The 17,790-nt window shown below is 41.3% G+C and overlaps 1 protein-coding gene across 1 annotated transcript in view; it reads right to left on the bottom strand.

The window, feature by feature from the left end:
• The window catches only part of LOC117702866 (disks large homolog 5-like), a 15,466-nt gene extending 4,126 nt beyond the window's left edge, over window positions 1–11,340 (bottom strand). Inside the window, exons 1-4 of the mRNA XM_034494079.2 lie at window positions 11,223–11,340; window positions 10,227–10,389; window positions 8,923–9,054; window positions 8,050–8,236 (exon numbers count right to left, since the gene is read on the bottom strand). Of these exons, the coding sequence (XP_034349970.1) occupies window positions 8,050–8,236; window positions 8,923–9,054; window positions 10,227–10,389; window positions 11,223–11,340 (600 nt within the window). The remainder of the gene's footprint in view (window positions 1–8,049; window positions 8,237–8,922; window positions 9,055–10,226; window positions 10,390–11,222) is intronic.
• Window positions 11,341–17,790: the final 6,450 nt, after the last annotated feature.

Raw genomic sequence — 17,790 nt, 5'->3', positions numbered from 1 at the left:
TTAAAAGAATTATGAGGTGTGTCCTTACTAGAAGATGGACTTTGAGGTTTCAAAAGCTCATGCTAGCCCAGTTTCTATACCTGCTCGATGCCTACAGCTCCGAATGTGCTCTCTACCAGTGCTCCAGTGTCTGACAGCATATTGACATACTACCTCCACCAAGAGCATAATGTGCTAAACTCCTGAAACTGATTGAGCCCTCGTGAAATGCTTTCTTTCACAAGAGTTGCCTTGGCTTATGCACAGCCTTCGAATATTATCTAGGACAGATCAAATTAGAGACATACCAAGGTAAGGATGGGTCTTACAAGGGTCAGATGGATCTGTGCCTTAGTCACTATTTTCCTTTTTTGCAACCAGATTCCCTGAACAAAAAGCAAGTTAGACAAGTCCTTATTTTTGGGTTCACTATTGGGTCATCATGGAGTGGAAGAATGTGATGACAGACATGTAAAGCTGCTTGTTCATGTCTAGCCAATTAGGAGAAGGGTAAATGGAATTCCAGCAACAGCTAACTTTCGAGCTTTCTCCATGTCTCCTTCTTATTGGTTTTTAATTAAAATATATCTATAACATTCCCGCCTCTTCATTCAACACACCCTGTTGTCCTACTCACTAGCAACTACCAGTCTCTTTTTCAAAATTACCATTGTTATACACACTAGAATAAATATAAGGTGTAGCCTGATAAGTCCATGTATTGTTGTCTACTTGGTGATGTTTTGTTATTCATTAGAGATGTCTATTGTGTAATAGATAACCAGTATGAGGGCTCGTCCTGGGGAACACTAATTCTACCTCTCTCAGCTGCTGTTAATTGCCCACAGCTCTTTATTTATTGCTGGAACCATGTGAGACTACTCCATCCATGTTGGCATGTCAGCAGATGTCATCATTGTTCAGGTCTCATTTTAGCAGCCATATTGTTGAGATATCAATGGATGTGGCTTCCTTGTGATATCAAGAAAACAAAGTCTCACAGCAGACTTGCTAGTCCTCAGACTCTTACAACCTTTCTGCCCCCACTTCTGAGATGGCCCCACAGCATAATGTATAGGGATTGTGTTGTACATGTATCAGATGGTGCTGGGCAGCCTACAATCAGTGGTTACTTGCATTTTGATGAGTATGGTCTTTGTCTGCTGCAATAAGAAGCTTCCTTATAAAGGGTGAGAGCCTTACTTATCCGTGGATAGAAGGATAAGTACTCAGAATACAGTTAGGATTTGTGCTGGTTTAGGAAAGCTGCAGTAGCATGTTCCCCAAGACTCATGTCCTGACTACTCACAAACAGTTGGCTAGGTTGACAGTTGTCATTTCCCTCCTGTTGAGCACTCCTTGAGTCCAATTAGACAGTTGTTGGTTACCCCAAGATATAAGTGCCACTTTTACATCTTTGGAGAGAACTTGCCATGTTGTGGTTCACTGGCTTTGTAGGTAGAAGTATTGACTGCTTTCCTGTCTTTACAGCTTACATTTCACCCTCTCGTAGTGTGAAAACTACTCAGAGTGGAAGCTCTGGGTCAGAACTTGCTTGAATTCTTAAGTCTTATGTTAAAATCTAAAGCATCTTCAGCAATGGGGACTTACCTTCAGATCCTGGAGGCAACCAAAGACAACATCTGCTATTCAGGATCTGACTACCTACCCATAGCGTCCTGATCAGCCTACAACTGATCATAATTAGTGGATCTAGAAATGAGAAGCAAGAAAAATATGTCTGCATTCTACTTTCAATTTTAAATTATAAATAAGCTAAATTCAAAACTAAAAGATGGCAGATGAAATTTCCAGACCACATGAAAAATATACTGGCAACATCTACCATCCCTCTCCCTTGCTAGTCTTGAACTGAAATACTCACCACCACACTCCTGTGTCCACTGCTGCAGGCTCCATTCCCTGGGTTTGTATGACGCTTACTCTAAACACTGTTTTGATGGAACTTTAACATTATTTATTTACCACATTTAGGAGAGTTCTCAATTCTGCAGTTCATCTGATAAACCCAATCTGCATTGTCATGCAGGAAGAGACATGAGAGATCAACTCCAACCCTAACAATAAGATATCCAGACGCATGATCAGGAAGCACTCTAATGCCCTACATGGAGGCCTCAAAGTTTAAACACTGAACATGCCTACCCCAGAGAATGTGACCCTACAGGTCTCAAGAATCTTTCACTCTTTGATTGGGTGTGAGCCAGTGCAGATAATACACCACTCAAGGAAGGACAAAAGTCCAGGCAGTGGTTTGACAGATGGCTTATCCACTTGAGAATTTCTTTCTCAGAGGACCTAAAGAGCAATGATTAACAATCCTCTGTCACTTCAACTCAGGTGAAATCCACTGACCTCTTCTGGCCTGGCCTCTGGGGACTTGCAAGCATGTAGTGCAAAAACCTACAGCAGGAAAAACTAACATACATATAAAAGAATAACTCAAAAACAGAAACAATGCCTCCAAATTATTTTATAAAAAAACAAATTTTTATAAAAGCATCAAATACATTGTCCAGACCAAGAGCAAAAAGAAAAAGAAACCATTATTATCATTAGAACAACAATAAAGAAAGGATAAAAAATCAAACCTAAAAAAAAAAATAACCAACATCTCCAAAAGGGTCTTGAAATTCATTATCTCTGTTGGGAATTCATAAGTGATGCTATATTTCAAGAAACAAGAGGCATACAGCTCCATGATTACTGATTTCTTTATACTCATTTATTGAATATTTTTATTTCTTGGGATGTAGTAGAGAAATACACTTGTGTTTCTACTTTATTCAACTTAATCATCCACATAATAGTACATTTTTAAATAGCAAAATTCATAACAACAAAGATACAGCATGGATACATTTTTCATCATGAAGTTGGGATCCACAGATTTTGAAACACTATCCATATCAAAAGCACAATTTTCTGTGTATCTATGACTGGCTGGGAACTAATAATGAAGCCTAAGCCACATGCTACTTGAAGATGTCCATTCCTGCCTCATACTTCCAGTGTTAGAAGACAGTGAACCACACATGAATACAGAAGGTCTCATGAGGGAAAAATTAGTGATTACATTTTATCCATGAAAATACATTAAATTTATTCAATACCAACTTAAAGTGGGGGAGTCAATATATATAGTAAATAAAATTAGTAAAACAACAAATTAATAACATAACAAAAATAAACAACAAAACTTCAAAAGAAACAAGGAAACCACATACTCAAAGCAATCAAAATTCTAACCAAATCCAAAACATTATAATTAAACTAAGAAGCATTCTTTATCTGCAGATTTTACAGCACAGACCTACAGCCTGTTACTGGCCTTGAAAATATTGTCTAAAGGCTGCCAATGATGGTAACAATCATAGTCAACATGTGCTCTCCTTGTGAAGAGTTGTGTCTGAGGAAATCTTGACCTGGTCTGCCTGTTTAAGCTTCAGGAGGAGTATTTCAGACCTAGGGGAGGAAGAGACAAAGGCCTGTTGAGGACCTGCCATGTCAGCTATCCAACAAACACCAGCTTTATTGAGCAGGACAATTCCAGTATGACCTTTCAGCCTAATGTCATTCCCTGTATCCCCAAAGGAGAAAGGCCACAGAGCACCTGGGCCTGGGATTTTTTCTCAGATTTAAAAAATGGCTTAAAAGTGAACAGTGAACTACACACTGTACTGGAGTTAGAATAAAACACCACATTTCTCCAATGGTCCATATATATTATACTGAAAAATAACTGTGTAGCAATGTCTGAATCAAACACTATACAGAGGACCTTCTAGGGAACCTAGCGACCATTGAAGTGAAGGCTCCTTATTATATCTGGAGTGCAGGAACCTGCCTGGTTCTACTTGTGAACCCCTCCATCTGTGACTCTTCAGAGAAACCATCTCACAGGAAATCCATGCTCACTGAAGAGATACTATAATCAGCAAGAGTGTGCTGCATGCAAATCTTCCCAAGGGAAAGCCTTGAACTTTAAAACAAATATTCATGAAGGAAAAAGGATACCCCTGCTATATTTATAGTTACTGTGTATTATTTGTGGGGTGACTTAAGGGACAATAGGCTCAGGTCATACCAGAGAGCTCAGAAGGGAAGAAAGAGTACACAATCGACACAAACTCTGTGGATCACAAGAATGATCATGGCCAGGATTTCTTTTAAACTAGATCAGAACAATATTCTGAGCTCTCCTAGGTGACTGAGGCAGAGAATCATGTGGAAGGCCTGAGACCCAAAAATACAGTTATACAGGTATAGGAAATCTTCTTGGCTCCTGCTATCCCATCCTAGTACCTCATATCTCAGAGACAGCAAAATGATTCCTGCATTGTTTGAGCCCAGCAATGGACACACACAACACACACACACACACACACTAAACACATACATAGACACACACACAATCACACTCAAAGACAGACACACACATTCTCTGAACACACACAAGCACATGTTCATACATACAGTTGCAGAAACATTTTGACTTTCCCTGTTCATGTTAATATAAGAGATCATCCAGGACACTATAAAGCCATAAGAAAATAAACCCTTGAATTGACAAAATCCTGGAGAGAGATCTCAGTGATTAGGAGCTGATTTGTCTTTTGGAAGTCCTCAATTCAATTCCCCAAAACTGCAAGGTAGCCTACAAACCATCTTAGTAAAATCAGATGCCCTCTTCTGGTGTGTCTGATGAGAGTGTACTCACAAACACAATCTGAGTACATTTTTAAAAAGAAAAAGAAAAAAGAAACTTGAATGGGACAACGAACATAGTAGGCATAGCCTATAGACAGCTCAATAAAATAAATGCTTTTCCCTAATAAACAAAGGATGGAAATATGGGGTTTTGGCCTGCTATGCAAGCCTGCTTAGGAAGTTCCCAAGGCTGTGCAGAGTCGGCTTGGTTCCCAGCAAAGGCACATGGGATCAGGGTGGACAAGCCAGTTACTGCCTGTTGCTCACTGTTTCTCAGGGATTCTAAAGTTAGCAGCATCTTTCAACAGGCCCTCCATTTTCCACAGCCTGTGTGGTTTTGTAACCAAAGCTATGAGGCCAGACAACTAGGAAATCTCTGTAACCACGATGCAAAGTGAGGACTTTTCTTCACATAAGGAGATCCTGTCCGGGATAATTTGTGGAAAATATGTCTAACTAGTTCAAGACAAAATGGTGGTTTGTATGATCACCCTAGGCAATAGTCCATGGAAGGGCTGGACTACAGTATACTTGTTCGCTCCTTGACTGAAGAACTTCTGGATAGTTTTCTACTTCAGGGCAACTCTGTGAAGTACCACTACAACCATGAGGTGCCCTAATTTCTCTGTGGACACCTACTTCTTGTTCTGGAGTCAACTGGGTCAATGGGGACTACAGAAACTAGGACACTTTCTGAAGAGTTGTACATGGCTTCTCACAGGGCTGCCCCATTTTATATCATCAGCCATGTCTGAAGTTCCTCTTTTCTTCCAGCCCCCCTTGAGGATGATTTTAACTCAAAGCAAATCACTTCTGAATGACAGTCTTTACAGAGTGCTACAGACAGAACACAGGGTGAGTGCTTTAGACTACCAGGAGCCTAAGGGGCTGTCTGAGGCAGCCCTGTTCTAGCACCTCATCATAGGTATGGCCTTCTGCTTGATGCAGATGCAACACCAAGCAACTCAGTGTTTCACAGAGTTTATACCCAGGACAAACTCCAAGGTCAAGGATAACTGAGTCAAGCTTAGGCAAAGTTGGAAAAATGGTAGGAGGTAATGAGGAAAACAAACTAGGATGCTGAGAAGATGCAATGAGGCCCACCTGACCTTCGAGCAGGCAGTCACTATCCACCAAGAGCAGAGAGGTGGACACAGACCCCTTAGCCACCCTTGTTGGCTCTCAGGCCCATGGATTTGACACAGCAGCCTCCTACTCAGCTCCATGTACTAAAGTGTTTGTTTTTCTTACAAGTGATTTCAATATGGGTAAATAGATTTCCCTCTATAACCAGTTTCAATAGTGATAAATAGATTTCCCACTACCAATAGTTGACAATCTGACTTTACACCACTATTTGTCTCCTTTTGTTCTATTGAGCTAGGTGTAGCAGCATGATGACCTGCTGCTCTGTTTCATGTTTCCTTGATGCAAAGTGAACTGACACTGACACTGTGGTGAGCCCCACACTCCCATCTTAGAACAAGAGGCTGGTGTTCAGGTCCATAAGTTTCCTTTGAATAGGACATCCTTGGGGCCACCTTTTGTCTAATGTGTGCAGCCAGCTGTTGCTGAGCACCCCTTTGTGCCCCATATCCTGCTGTGCTTACAAGAGTTACATGTCTGCTTTCTGGTTGTTCCTCACATGGGTGGGCCTCCAAACCCCGGGTTAGGAAATTGTAATGAATGAAAAAAAGGACAGGGAAGTAGAAACTGAAGTCACATGGTAAGATTTCAGAAGGGTGGGCTAGGCTAAATGTGAAATTATTGACTTTTAAGTGTTGGCAACATGGGTTCTGTTTGTTTGATAAAGGGTTGAATAACTCAACTGTGGGTTATGTGGAGCCTAGGTGTCTTGGGTAAGACCCATCCTGGCAAACAAACGCCCTCCTCCTTTCCCTGCTGATTTTCAGCTGAATGACAAGAAAGCTCATAAGAAGGCACAGTGGGCCAAGTTGTGTGTCTGAAACCGGAAGCAGACAGCATTAGCTTCTTCCATGTTAAGAAATTGTTTTCTTACATCAGCAACAGGAAAACTCAAAACAGTGAAACATGTAAACATGTTTTTCCTCTCTGTGAGTAATGAATACTTGTAGCAGTTAGTTGAGACAAAGCAATTACAGGAGCTCTGCCTGGGAGATGACAGAAGATTCAAAGATGCTGGTCAGACAGCTTAACCAAAACAGAAAGACTGATCAAAACCACATGGAATTAACTGGCCACTCAACACACGCATCAATATACGTATTGTCTCAGATATGCATATGACCCCCATCCCCACACACACATACCAGAAATCATAAGTGAGCAGGAAACAGTAAGGAGACCAAAATGCAGGAGGAACCACTGAACGTCGACTGTGAATATCTAATGTTTCATGTGAGACACAGGACACTGTAATCCATCCCGTGGGGACTACAATAAACTTAGTAACTTCTGCAGACTAGGTTGAGATAGTTTGAGAAATCATTTTCTTGAAGCCTCACATCTCTCACCCCAACTCTCAGGCCTGAGAGAAGTCTTTCAAACATCCCTGTTCATCCAGTCAGCTCCTGAATACAAGCTACAGGAAAGAACTCTAGCGACACTGACAGAAACCAGGACTGATGAGCTATCTGTCAGGCTCTGTCAGTATGAACCAAGGTCTAGGCTCAGTTAGGAGACCATCTTGCAATTCAGGGGTTGAGGAAGAGAAAAGACACAAGCCCTCCACCCCACCTTTTTTTTACTTAAATAATTTTTGTTAGATATTTTATTACATTTCAGATGTTATCCCCTCTCTTCATCTTCCCCACCCAGAAACTCCCTTTCCAATCCCCTTACTCCTAATTCAATGAGGATATACCACCACTGACCCCCCCATACACCTACATGCCCTTGAATTCTCCCACACTGGGGCATCTAGCCTTCATGGGACCAAGGACCTCCTCTCCCACCTACATCTGAATAGGCCATCCTCCCCTATATATGCAGCTCGAGTCATGGGTCCAAAGCAAACCAGCTACAGGCCCTGACTTCATCACTCAATGTTCTGTGCTACTGCAAAGGAGGCAGCCACATAAAACCCCTCTAGTACAATGGCATGTAGGAGTGTAATGTGTGTTCACCCCATCTATCTTAATGAACTTCAGCTTGTAGTTGATCAGGAGGGTGTGCTTGCCAATCATCTAGTTTTTGAGAGTGCCTAACTCCAAAGAAAGTCTTGTAAATGATCACAGAACAACTGGATGAGAATTAGGAGAGTGCCTGGACAAGGTGGAGGATGGTTATCTGGGCTTGACATTATTTATGGTTAGACATGAGAGCAACATGCTCCTAAACATCTTCCATGCATCTTACCTGTTGGATATACTTGGAAAATTTGTCATAGATCTTCATGCTGGCCTCCACACATAGCCTCCTTGTTTCCTTAGAGCACACTTCCAGTGTAATCTGTTCCTTAAGCAGCTGCCTGTTTGCATTCCAGAGCATTTTTACTTCACTCTTCATATGAAGAGACTCAGTCAGGAGGTGACAGTTCCTGATGCTGAACCACAAAGAAGAAATGGTGATTATTCCCAGGCACCATCCATCTTCCTCCCACTTCTCCAAGTACCATCCCTTCTCATCATGGGCCCTGATCCCCAGATAGCCCCAGACTACAGACCAGAGTAGCCATGGGACCTCACATATAGGAAGGTCAAATCCAGAAGAAAGCAACATTCCAGAAGACTCAAGGTACTTCTGAAAACCCTGACACCAACAGTGACTCATGTATCTCCCAGAAGAGGACATGGGACCCATGACTGCATATATGTCTTTGGTATTAGAGAACCACGTCTAGGTAGAGACAGGGCAAAGCTTCCCTAGGAGAAGAGAGAAGACCCAACAGATACACATCATTCTATGGGTCTCATGCAAACCAGATCTGTAAATGTGTTTTCAGTGCCCCAGAGACTCAAGGTTGATTGATGTCTCCATCAAGGTGCACACCTTTTCTATTTAGAGGATACTGACTTTGGAAGGACAATGATTGGAGGGGCTCGCAGCCTCATCACACTTGATCAAAATTATTCCAAGAGGTCACAATCCTAGAGCCTTTCTTTGAGGAAGGAAGCTTCCTGTTGAGAGGCAAACAGTATAGAACCAGAGTCTTCACTTTGTTTTAAAGACAATGATGGGCAGACACATTCTGTGCCTAGTGCTGGGGAAACAACAGTGTTAGTCACTCACCTGTAAAGTTGATTATTTTTGGTCAACTCCTGGCACTTGTACAAGGCCTCACTGATCTGCTGCGGAATGTTTTTGAGCTCGCTCATCACCTGGTCGTGTTGCGTCACCAGCATCATCATCTCAAAGTTGAACCTGTGAAAGAATGTGGCCCAAGGAGCAAATAATCCCTGAACTAAGGATTCAAGGATTACATCAATTCAAGTTGAATCGTGAGCTACCCCAGCCCATATATGCCACAACCTGATGCCTTTGTACTGGGTCCTCTTGGTGCTTATTAAACTTGTTACACTTGATCTGGGCACAGTAGAGCTAGGGAACTAAAAAATGGGAGCTAACCTGCTTTGGCTTCATGAGGGGTCTTGAAGGAATAGATTAGGTCTTCAAGAACTTTCCAGGAGCCTGTGCCACAGTCCTGAGTCAAAACTAAACCTGTGATGACACTTTTTCACCTTGTAGACAAGGTTTTCTCAATCCTTGGTTCTAGCACTACATAAATTCCCAAACTTCAGTATTTACAGGAAAAAGGGTTTACTGCCTATATCAGGATTTTCTAATGCCCATCAGAGGTGCGGACAGAGGTCATGTGTTATGATGCTACAAGTGACCCTCCATGGCCTCATCACTATCATTACCTAAAAAGTCAGTCAGGTAAATTCTCCAGCCCCATCATACTACACAGACTCCCTGGACCTTAAGTGGAATACACACACAGACATACACACACACACACACACACACACAGACATATACACACACACACACACACACATACACACACATGCACTGTCATAATGCCAAATACATACAGTGATGTGACATTATACCAGTGTAAAATGAACAGAATTTGAGAAAAGCAGTGATGACTTGGCAGAAATCTACTCACTCACACTGAGGGACAGCATATAGAACCAGGGCCTCCCAGTTGTTGACAGGACTAAATGGACCCAAAGCAGCTCCAGAAAATTACAAAAATGATTCACCATAAACACACAGCAGCTAGCATCTCCCACAAAGCAATACCAGTCCAAGCATCTTAAAATGCATGATAAGAGCTCACACACTAATACTGCTATTTCCTGAATGATTCATGCCACAGGCTATAGTTTTCTTTTGGAGGAATCAAAAGAGCTTGTGACCCCATTTCACTCCTGTCTGAACTTCAAGTTCTGTGTCTAATATCCAATCAGCAAAATGCATTTGGACATGAGGACAGCCTGGAGTTGTAGCCTCCTGTGATATGTGGAAATCTAGGGTCAACAGAGAGGGCCCAAGATAGTCAGCTGAGAACTGGGCATAATGATTACCTGTTGTTCAAATCCTTGTCACTATAAAGTGCCAGGATGCCCCGGAGTTCGTCCCTCTCGTTCTTCATTCTTTCAAGGTCCCTTTTGAGCTTCTCCAACCTCTTCATTCTCTGCTCCTGCTCACTGATGGTGTAGGCTTGGGAGGACTCTTTCCCAACAGACCCTTCAGGTAGAGAAACACAAGGAAACTTGTAGGGAAAATACGACAGGGAAAGGAGAAACCATACTTACTCCCACAGAGAAGCCTGAGGAAGAGGGAATTCTAGAGACACAGTGAATTCCTGAAAGGGCAGGAAAGCTATCTTCAAGCTGGACTCCTCACCTATGTCCCTGCTCCCAACCACCATCACTAAACATATGGCTCAGTCCCTACTGCAGTCCCACTAACCCTGATGTGCTTAAGCTTTCCCAGTCAAGAAGAAATTGAGGGCATTGTCAGTTTATATCTGAAGATGTAGTCTGTATTTCTTAGCACAAAAAAAAAAATTGACCATAAACACCAGCATCAAACATCTCCCACAAGCCAACACCTATCCTTGCTTCTTAAATGCATGATGAGAAACAACACACTACTACACTTATCCGAGACTGTAATTCAGCCCACATCATGTGTGTTCCAGACCAAAGTCTCTGAGACCTTGATACTTGACAAGGGGATTATCCCTCTCTGTACTTGGCATCAAATATTCATGTAACCTACAGGAATCTATTGAGGATGAAATGCTTCAGCACTCTCTCCTGAGAGCAAGTCTTTGTTATTCTCACAGAACTTTCTCCTGGCATCCTTTGCCATTCAGCAGGAAATTCAGATCTCTCAGCAAACCAACTACAGGCTTGTCAATTCTTGGATCTCTGCCAAAGTAATCATCAGAAATTCTGGACTCTGGGTCTGCTATTGAGGAATGGTGAGGCTCCAGATGCTAAGCCCTTCTCCTGTAAGGACCTATTCAAGGCCCCTCCTCCAGGAAGCTTCCCCATGCACTGCCCAGGACTCACTGTGTCTTCCCCAGGGCCATCTCCTTCTTCCTGCTTTACAGAATGCCTTCTGCCTAGGTCTGGTCTCTGGTTGTATTGTATTGTCCCTACGAAACAGCCTGAGCAGCATGGACAACATGACTGTTTGTGAACCCAGAGGCTCTGAAGGAATACCTCACAGGCAGTTGGTGTCTCCACGACACTGGTGACATCACAGAAGATTCTAGGGTTCTAGTGGATACAAGAGATTGTCCAGGGAAGTGACTTCTGATGAGGTCACTGGAACTGCCATGGCTTACCTGCTTGGCCAGCTTGCCCCACATTGACCAGTTTCTGAGGTGCCCTTTCCTGGAGTCTCTCTTTTGACTCAGGGGATACCCCTTGACAACTTTTCCTTTTAAAGCTAGAGATTTCTCTCTGTTTCATTACAAGTTAAGCACTTTGGATGGGAGAGTTAGTTAGGGCCTTGGCATGGGCAGCTCATCTTTGTTAGTACCTTAAGGTCTAGGGTTCTTGCTTGAGGGAGATTCTTCTCCTGATAAATCTACCCCTAGTCTCCATTCATGTACCACAGTCCACTTCCCCAGGTTGTCCTGTTTCCCAGAGGCAACAATGGTTCTCCTGCACCTTTTATTTTATGCAAGTTGGATTATATCTTCTTATTGTGCACATGCTTTGAGGGGAGACATTGCTTCAATATATTCAGACATGTGTTTTCACAATCCCATTTTTGCAATGTAAACTCCCTTGTCCATTTCAATATAGGAAGGAGTTCACATCCAGGGGATATCCAATTGTGAAGTTTATGTCTCTTCTTCAAAAGAGAAAACCCCACTTTCTCCCTTTCTCCATTACAACCAGACATAGTAGGCATCTTGAGCAAAGGTCAACAGGGATACTGGATTGCTGCTCTGTAGTTCCATTAGCCATCACTTCTCCAATATCTACCTTTTTGAGTACCAGTGAGAACTCAAGAGTTCACTGAGATCCAGTGAAACCCCAATTTCAATGTGTCCAGTAGTTCAGGAAGGACTGTGTTTGGCACTGTCATCTGTGGCTTCTGCCTTCTGAATCTATGGTACAATGTGACCTAACCTCTCAGGTGTAAGAGTGAAAAAATCATGTAAGTCCTTTCCAAATTGTTTGTGTTGTCCTGGGCTACTTCCTTCAGCCAGGGAGTATCGCTATGACAATGATCAAAGGTGGCAATTCTGCAGAGAAACAGCAGTGGATTTATTAGGTGAAATGAAAATGATTTGGACTAATTCTAGTGTAGAAATGAATTTACTTATGTGGTTGTGGTTTTATAGGAATAGCAGGGTGATTTCAATAAATGAAAGTATGAATTTCATTGTATAGTTTTACTCTTTGATTTTATATTTCTAAAAGAGATGAATTAATGATCAGAAAGTTTAGAAAAACCTATTTAACTATCTAGTGAACTCCTGCAGACACAATCTGCTTTGCAACAAATGATACTTCTGTGTCCACCGTGTTTTGTGCCAGTCAGCAATTCAAAAAAAAAAAAAAAAAGTGTGTTGAACAATTTGTTGTTTCCACAGGGGATTAAGAGAAATAAAATTTTAAAGACACAAATGAAGACCACAGAGTGTTTCCTATCATGTTCTTTTTGAACTGCTTGCTTATTTAAGTCTTTTCTCATAGCTCCAAGTGTGCTGGAGGAGAAGCTTCCACTGCTGTCAGATGTTCAGGCTCTCCTTCTCATTGTACACAGAATCATCCCCACAGTACCCCATAGATGCCAGTGTCTAAGGATGAGTTCTCTTGTCACCTGACATAAATCATTCTTCTATCCAATATCTTTTTAAGCACTCCACCCAGAAAGGAAATAGCTCTGTAATTTCTTCATTTTAAAACAGCCTAAGTGAAACAGCAAGAACAGTTTTCTGGCTAAACATTACATTACACCAAGTAAGAGAGATAAATGGAAAAATGAAAATAATTTTGTTTATGGCATATATGCTTGTGAGTTTTAGAATTGCACTTTGAATATTTTCAAATGGTAACTGTTTGGCACCAAAAATTCCTGCCACCTTTTAAATGATGTAGCAAGAAACATTGCTATTGATCTAAAGTGAGACAACTGATTCTTTACAAAAAACAGTTTATTTGGTTTAAGCAGTGAGTCACTGATTACATGGTGAACTCTCTAGTAATCTACCTATAAAAATGCTTACAAAACTACTATTATACAGGCCATCATGACTTTTGGTTTGAAACTCAGAAGCACAGGTGTTAGAAAGGACCCGAAGGCTCTGGGGATGATCTGGTCCAGTTGATTCATAGAAATGCAAGACCCAGGGTTTTCAGGGACCCATGGAGGTTATACAGCTAAGCACTGATAGTTGGTCAAGTCACTTCAATTGTACTATACAGCTTCAGCTACAGGCATCTGAGCACAGAGATCAGCAGATTAGAAAGGAGTGCCCTTCCCAACACTAGGAGATTCAGAATACACTTGAAGTATATAGATTTTATTTATTACCTTTTATAGGCATTATTTTACCAAGTAACTGTCATCTTCCAGGTTCTGCTGAGGCTTCATTTTCCACAGTTGTTCTGGGTTTGTAATATCTTTACTGACCCCCATGAATGCTATAAAATAGTGTGGCCTCAGCCACCTAAAGAAAGAAAATGAAAATCTGTTCCCTTTATGATACTATTGTTTTGTTGTTGGTTTGTATTTGAGACAGGGCTTCTCTTCTCTGTGTATCCTTGGCTGTCCTGGACCTTGCTCTGTAGACCAGGCTGGCTTCAACTTCAGAGATATGTCTGTGTCTCTCTCTCAAGTGCTGGGACTAAAGGCATACACCACCATTGTCCAAAAACAATACTTTTGTTTGATGGAACAAGGTAAAGTACTTATTCAGTTGAGAACTAGAACAGAAAAACCCAATTAAGATTCAAATAGTAAATAAGCTACACATTTAACTAGCCTTCAACCAGTTCACTAATGTCAATTATTTGTTCAATGAATGACCTGTTATTTATATGAAACATAAAGGATTAACTATTTCTCTTTTCTACAGGAAGATTTTACTCCAGGTTCTCAGTTGGACAAAAGCCTGCTCCCTTTAATGATAAATAGAATTAGGATTGCATTGTTCAGTTTTCCTAATGATGCTATCATCAAGGCTTGAGGCAGCTGATGGAGAACTTCAGGAAGATACTGTTTCTTAGGTTTCCAGGGTTAAGGATGGAATCTGAATCAAAAATGATCTGCTTTGTATTCTGAAACGTTCCTGAAGGTAGGAAAGAGAAAAGATACAATCATGAAGCTGAATCCCAATAGTTGCTTCAAGGGCCAAAAGGCTGCACTGCCAGAGTGTTCTTTTGGAGAGCCATGTTGGAAAAGTGGCTGGTTATCTCTTGACGATGGGGTATTGACTTGTGTTCAGTCACTGACAAGCCCACTCTCTAAGTCAACCCTGTGGAGAGGAGCTTGTTAAAAATTTCCCCAAACAAAGAAAATTATTCCTGAAGAACTTCATAGAGCCTGATCGAGTCTTGGCTTTGCACATCATACGTATGACAAACAGGATGTCATAGTCCCCATTGTTTTTTAATGAGCTCTAATTCACTTCTAGAAGTTTATACCTCCAATCTGTACCTAGTCCAGTCCAATGAAAGTAAAACAAGGTAAGTACCCAACAGGAAGGTTGCAGGAAAATATTCCAAATACTTTGGGATTTTTGACCACCTGCGATGCCTTATTGAGTGGAAAATTATTTTCAGGAGTAGAGTATAATACTTGGAATATTTCTAAGTTTTAAAAGTCAGCCTTTCCCTGACAGTAGTATTGTGTTTTTTCTTATTAAGGTACTCTGGGAATTCCAGAGTTCCCTATCTTGGAACATTCAGGAGGAGACTATAGGTTGAGCATCCGTCATGTGAAAACTCACAAGTGTTAAAATGCTCCAAAGTGCAAAACTGGAGTCTCTTCATGGAAACACAAGTGGACCTCACATGAGGTTTTGCATGGAAATTTCAGGCACAGTAGATATATTCTAATCCTACATTTCTACAGTAGGGTCTCAGTATATAGTCCTTGCTGACTTGGAACTTGCTATGGATAGCAGACCTCCAACTCAGAGATCCACTTGTCTCTGCCTCCCAAGTGCTGGGATTAAAAGCTTGATCCATCACATCGAACAGAAGTCATTATATTTATATTAAATTATCTTCAGGCTAACCATATGTATATGAAGTGTAAACAAAGCCGGAATGAGTTTCCTGTTTAATCTTTTATCTTGTCTACAAGATATCTTATTGTGCTTATATAAATTATTATAGTTTTATGTTTAATATGTGGATTTTAAAAAGCCCTACCATGCAAGATACTTGTGGTTCTAAATGTTGTGTTGGAATGTAGGATGCACAAAGCTTTTCTATTGGCCCATGTAACAGCCATCCTCTGGTTATAGAAACAGGCAGATGACACAGGCTTGGCCATTCAGAGTGAATTCCTCTAGTTGGTAAGTTACAGTCCTCTTTTGATATCATCTCCAGTGGAAGAGAGTGAAGAGATATTCTCAACATGTTTACCAAGTTAGAATGCCACCCCGTGTAAGACAGAAGATGTCTTCAGGTGAACACAAGAAAGCAAACACAGAAAAGCCCAACAAGAACTAAAGAAAGACAAGTGACAAATCTTGCTGGCAATAGTTTAAGCACCCAAGGCCAGATCACTGCTCACTCAGTTACATAGTTAATACCTTCCTCTTTTTTGTTTGTTTGTCTGATTGTTTGTTTCAGTTGAGTTGTGTATTGACCATTGCCATTTTAAAGACGTCTGGGTAATATCCATGCCATGCAACAAGTTCTTAGAAGGCTGATTACTACATAGACATTAAAGAGGAGAAAGAGAAGGAGAGTCCAAGCCTGCCTGCGAGGGGCTTACAGTCTGACTTCAAGATGCATTACTCCATGCCATTTGTTGACTTTAACCAATATTATAAAGTGAGTGGGATGGTATGAGGTACCTAGAAATAGAGTAGCATGCATTGTACTAAAGTATAAGAAAGAGTTTACTCTAAGTTTAAAGTGTATTTTAGTCTGGTGATTCAAGCTGGCAGACAGTGATATGTAAATCTATCCCTGTTCACTGTTAATTCATTGACCACACTGAACAATGATGACACCTTGTGGTAAAATAGACTTGCAGCTTCTATTTCTAAGGATGGGAGAAAAATCATTAAAAGGAGGGTAAGAGAAAATTCTAGTGAGTGGGATAAGGCTCACAACCCCAGGGAAAAGGGTCCAGTTCCCAGCACCCAGCTTGTCCTTCAGTTTCCCCTTTGCTGGCCAGAATCTTTATTATAAAGTTGATACACCAGAAGGTTAAACAAATTAGGTCCTACAAATAAGTCTGTACACCCAAACAGCACTCAAATACTTTTATCACGTTTATTTGTTTATTGTGGGCATGTGCATGAATGTTACTGTATGCATGTGGAGATCACATTATAACTCGGTGTGCCAGTCACAAGAAGCAAGAGTTTAGAGGATCTCAAAATAAACCTGTAGCTCCAACTCCAGAGACTTCTCTTCTCTCACCACGCAGTTCTGCAGATGCAACTCAGACTGCAGAAACTGTAACTCCCAAGGTGGTAGGAAACATGTGCAATTCACCATCTGAGTTGTGTCTCCAACCCACATATTGTTTTTAATGTGGTTCTAATTCAAGGGCTTCTCAACTTGATGAATCCTTGTGCCTTTGAAGGATAATTTCTGGACCCCTATAGAGTGTTGGATGCCATTTTAGAGGTGAATGGAGTAATGGAGTTATGAAAGAAAAAGTAGACAGGACACTACTGAGACTGATTATGATGGGAGAGCCCAGATAAAGAGAGGCTGAACGTGATCGGCACATTTTGTATCATGTACTGAATATCACATGGAGCCCATTGAGATATGTTAGTGTGGCTACACAATTAAAATTAAAAAGAGCTAGTTGGGGTACTGCTTAGCTCCAACACAGGTCTCCAAACCCTGACACAATCTGATTTTGTTTCTAAAAACAGAGAAGTAGTTAAATGCTTTGCCATAACTGAAAAACCACCCTAGCTGCATTAACACCTCTCTTCCTCCCCCATCTTCCCTTCTTTCATCTCTCCCCCTTCTTCCTTCCCCTCCTTTCCTTTCTTTCTGTTCTTTTTTCTGGGGATGTGAGCCCAAGACTTCGTGATGTACCACTGATCCAGAACATGCAGGCACTAAGGAGTCTGATCAGGATCTGCTTTCTCTCATTGCTGATGGTGTCCTGGCTATAGTCATGTTTGGCATTCATTCTACTTTGGGTAGCATCTGTTCATTTCCATGCATTTCTGCTTGCTCAGGGCCTCACCTTCCAAAGAAAGGATCACTTACACACAGCAACACAGACCTCTTCTCATCAGCTTTTCTGAGTTCTCATAGCACCTTAGCTTCCCATTCCATGTTTTATTTTAAATACAAAACTACCTAAATGCTAATATGGATATTTTAAGGGTTTACTCAAGTGCAATTGAAATGCTACGTTCTGAACCCCAAGACCTGTTTGCTCCAAGATAAGAGGATCTTCATGTAT

Source organism: Arvicanthis niloticus, chromosome 2 (assembly GCF_011762505.2).
Source record: "Arvicanthis niloticus isolate mArvNil1 chromosome 2, mArvNil1.pat.X, whole genome shotgun sequence".
Lineage (NCBI taxonomy): Eukaryota > Metazoa > Chordata > Mammalia > Rodentia > Muridae > Arvicanthis > Arvicanthis niloticus.
This window is presented reverse-complemented; position numbering and strand designations above follow the sequence as displayed.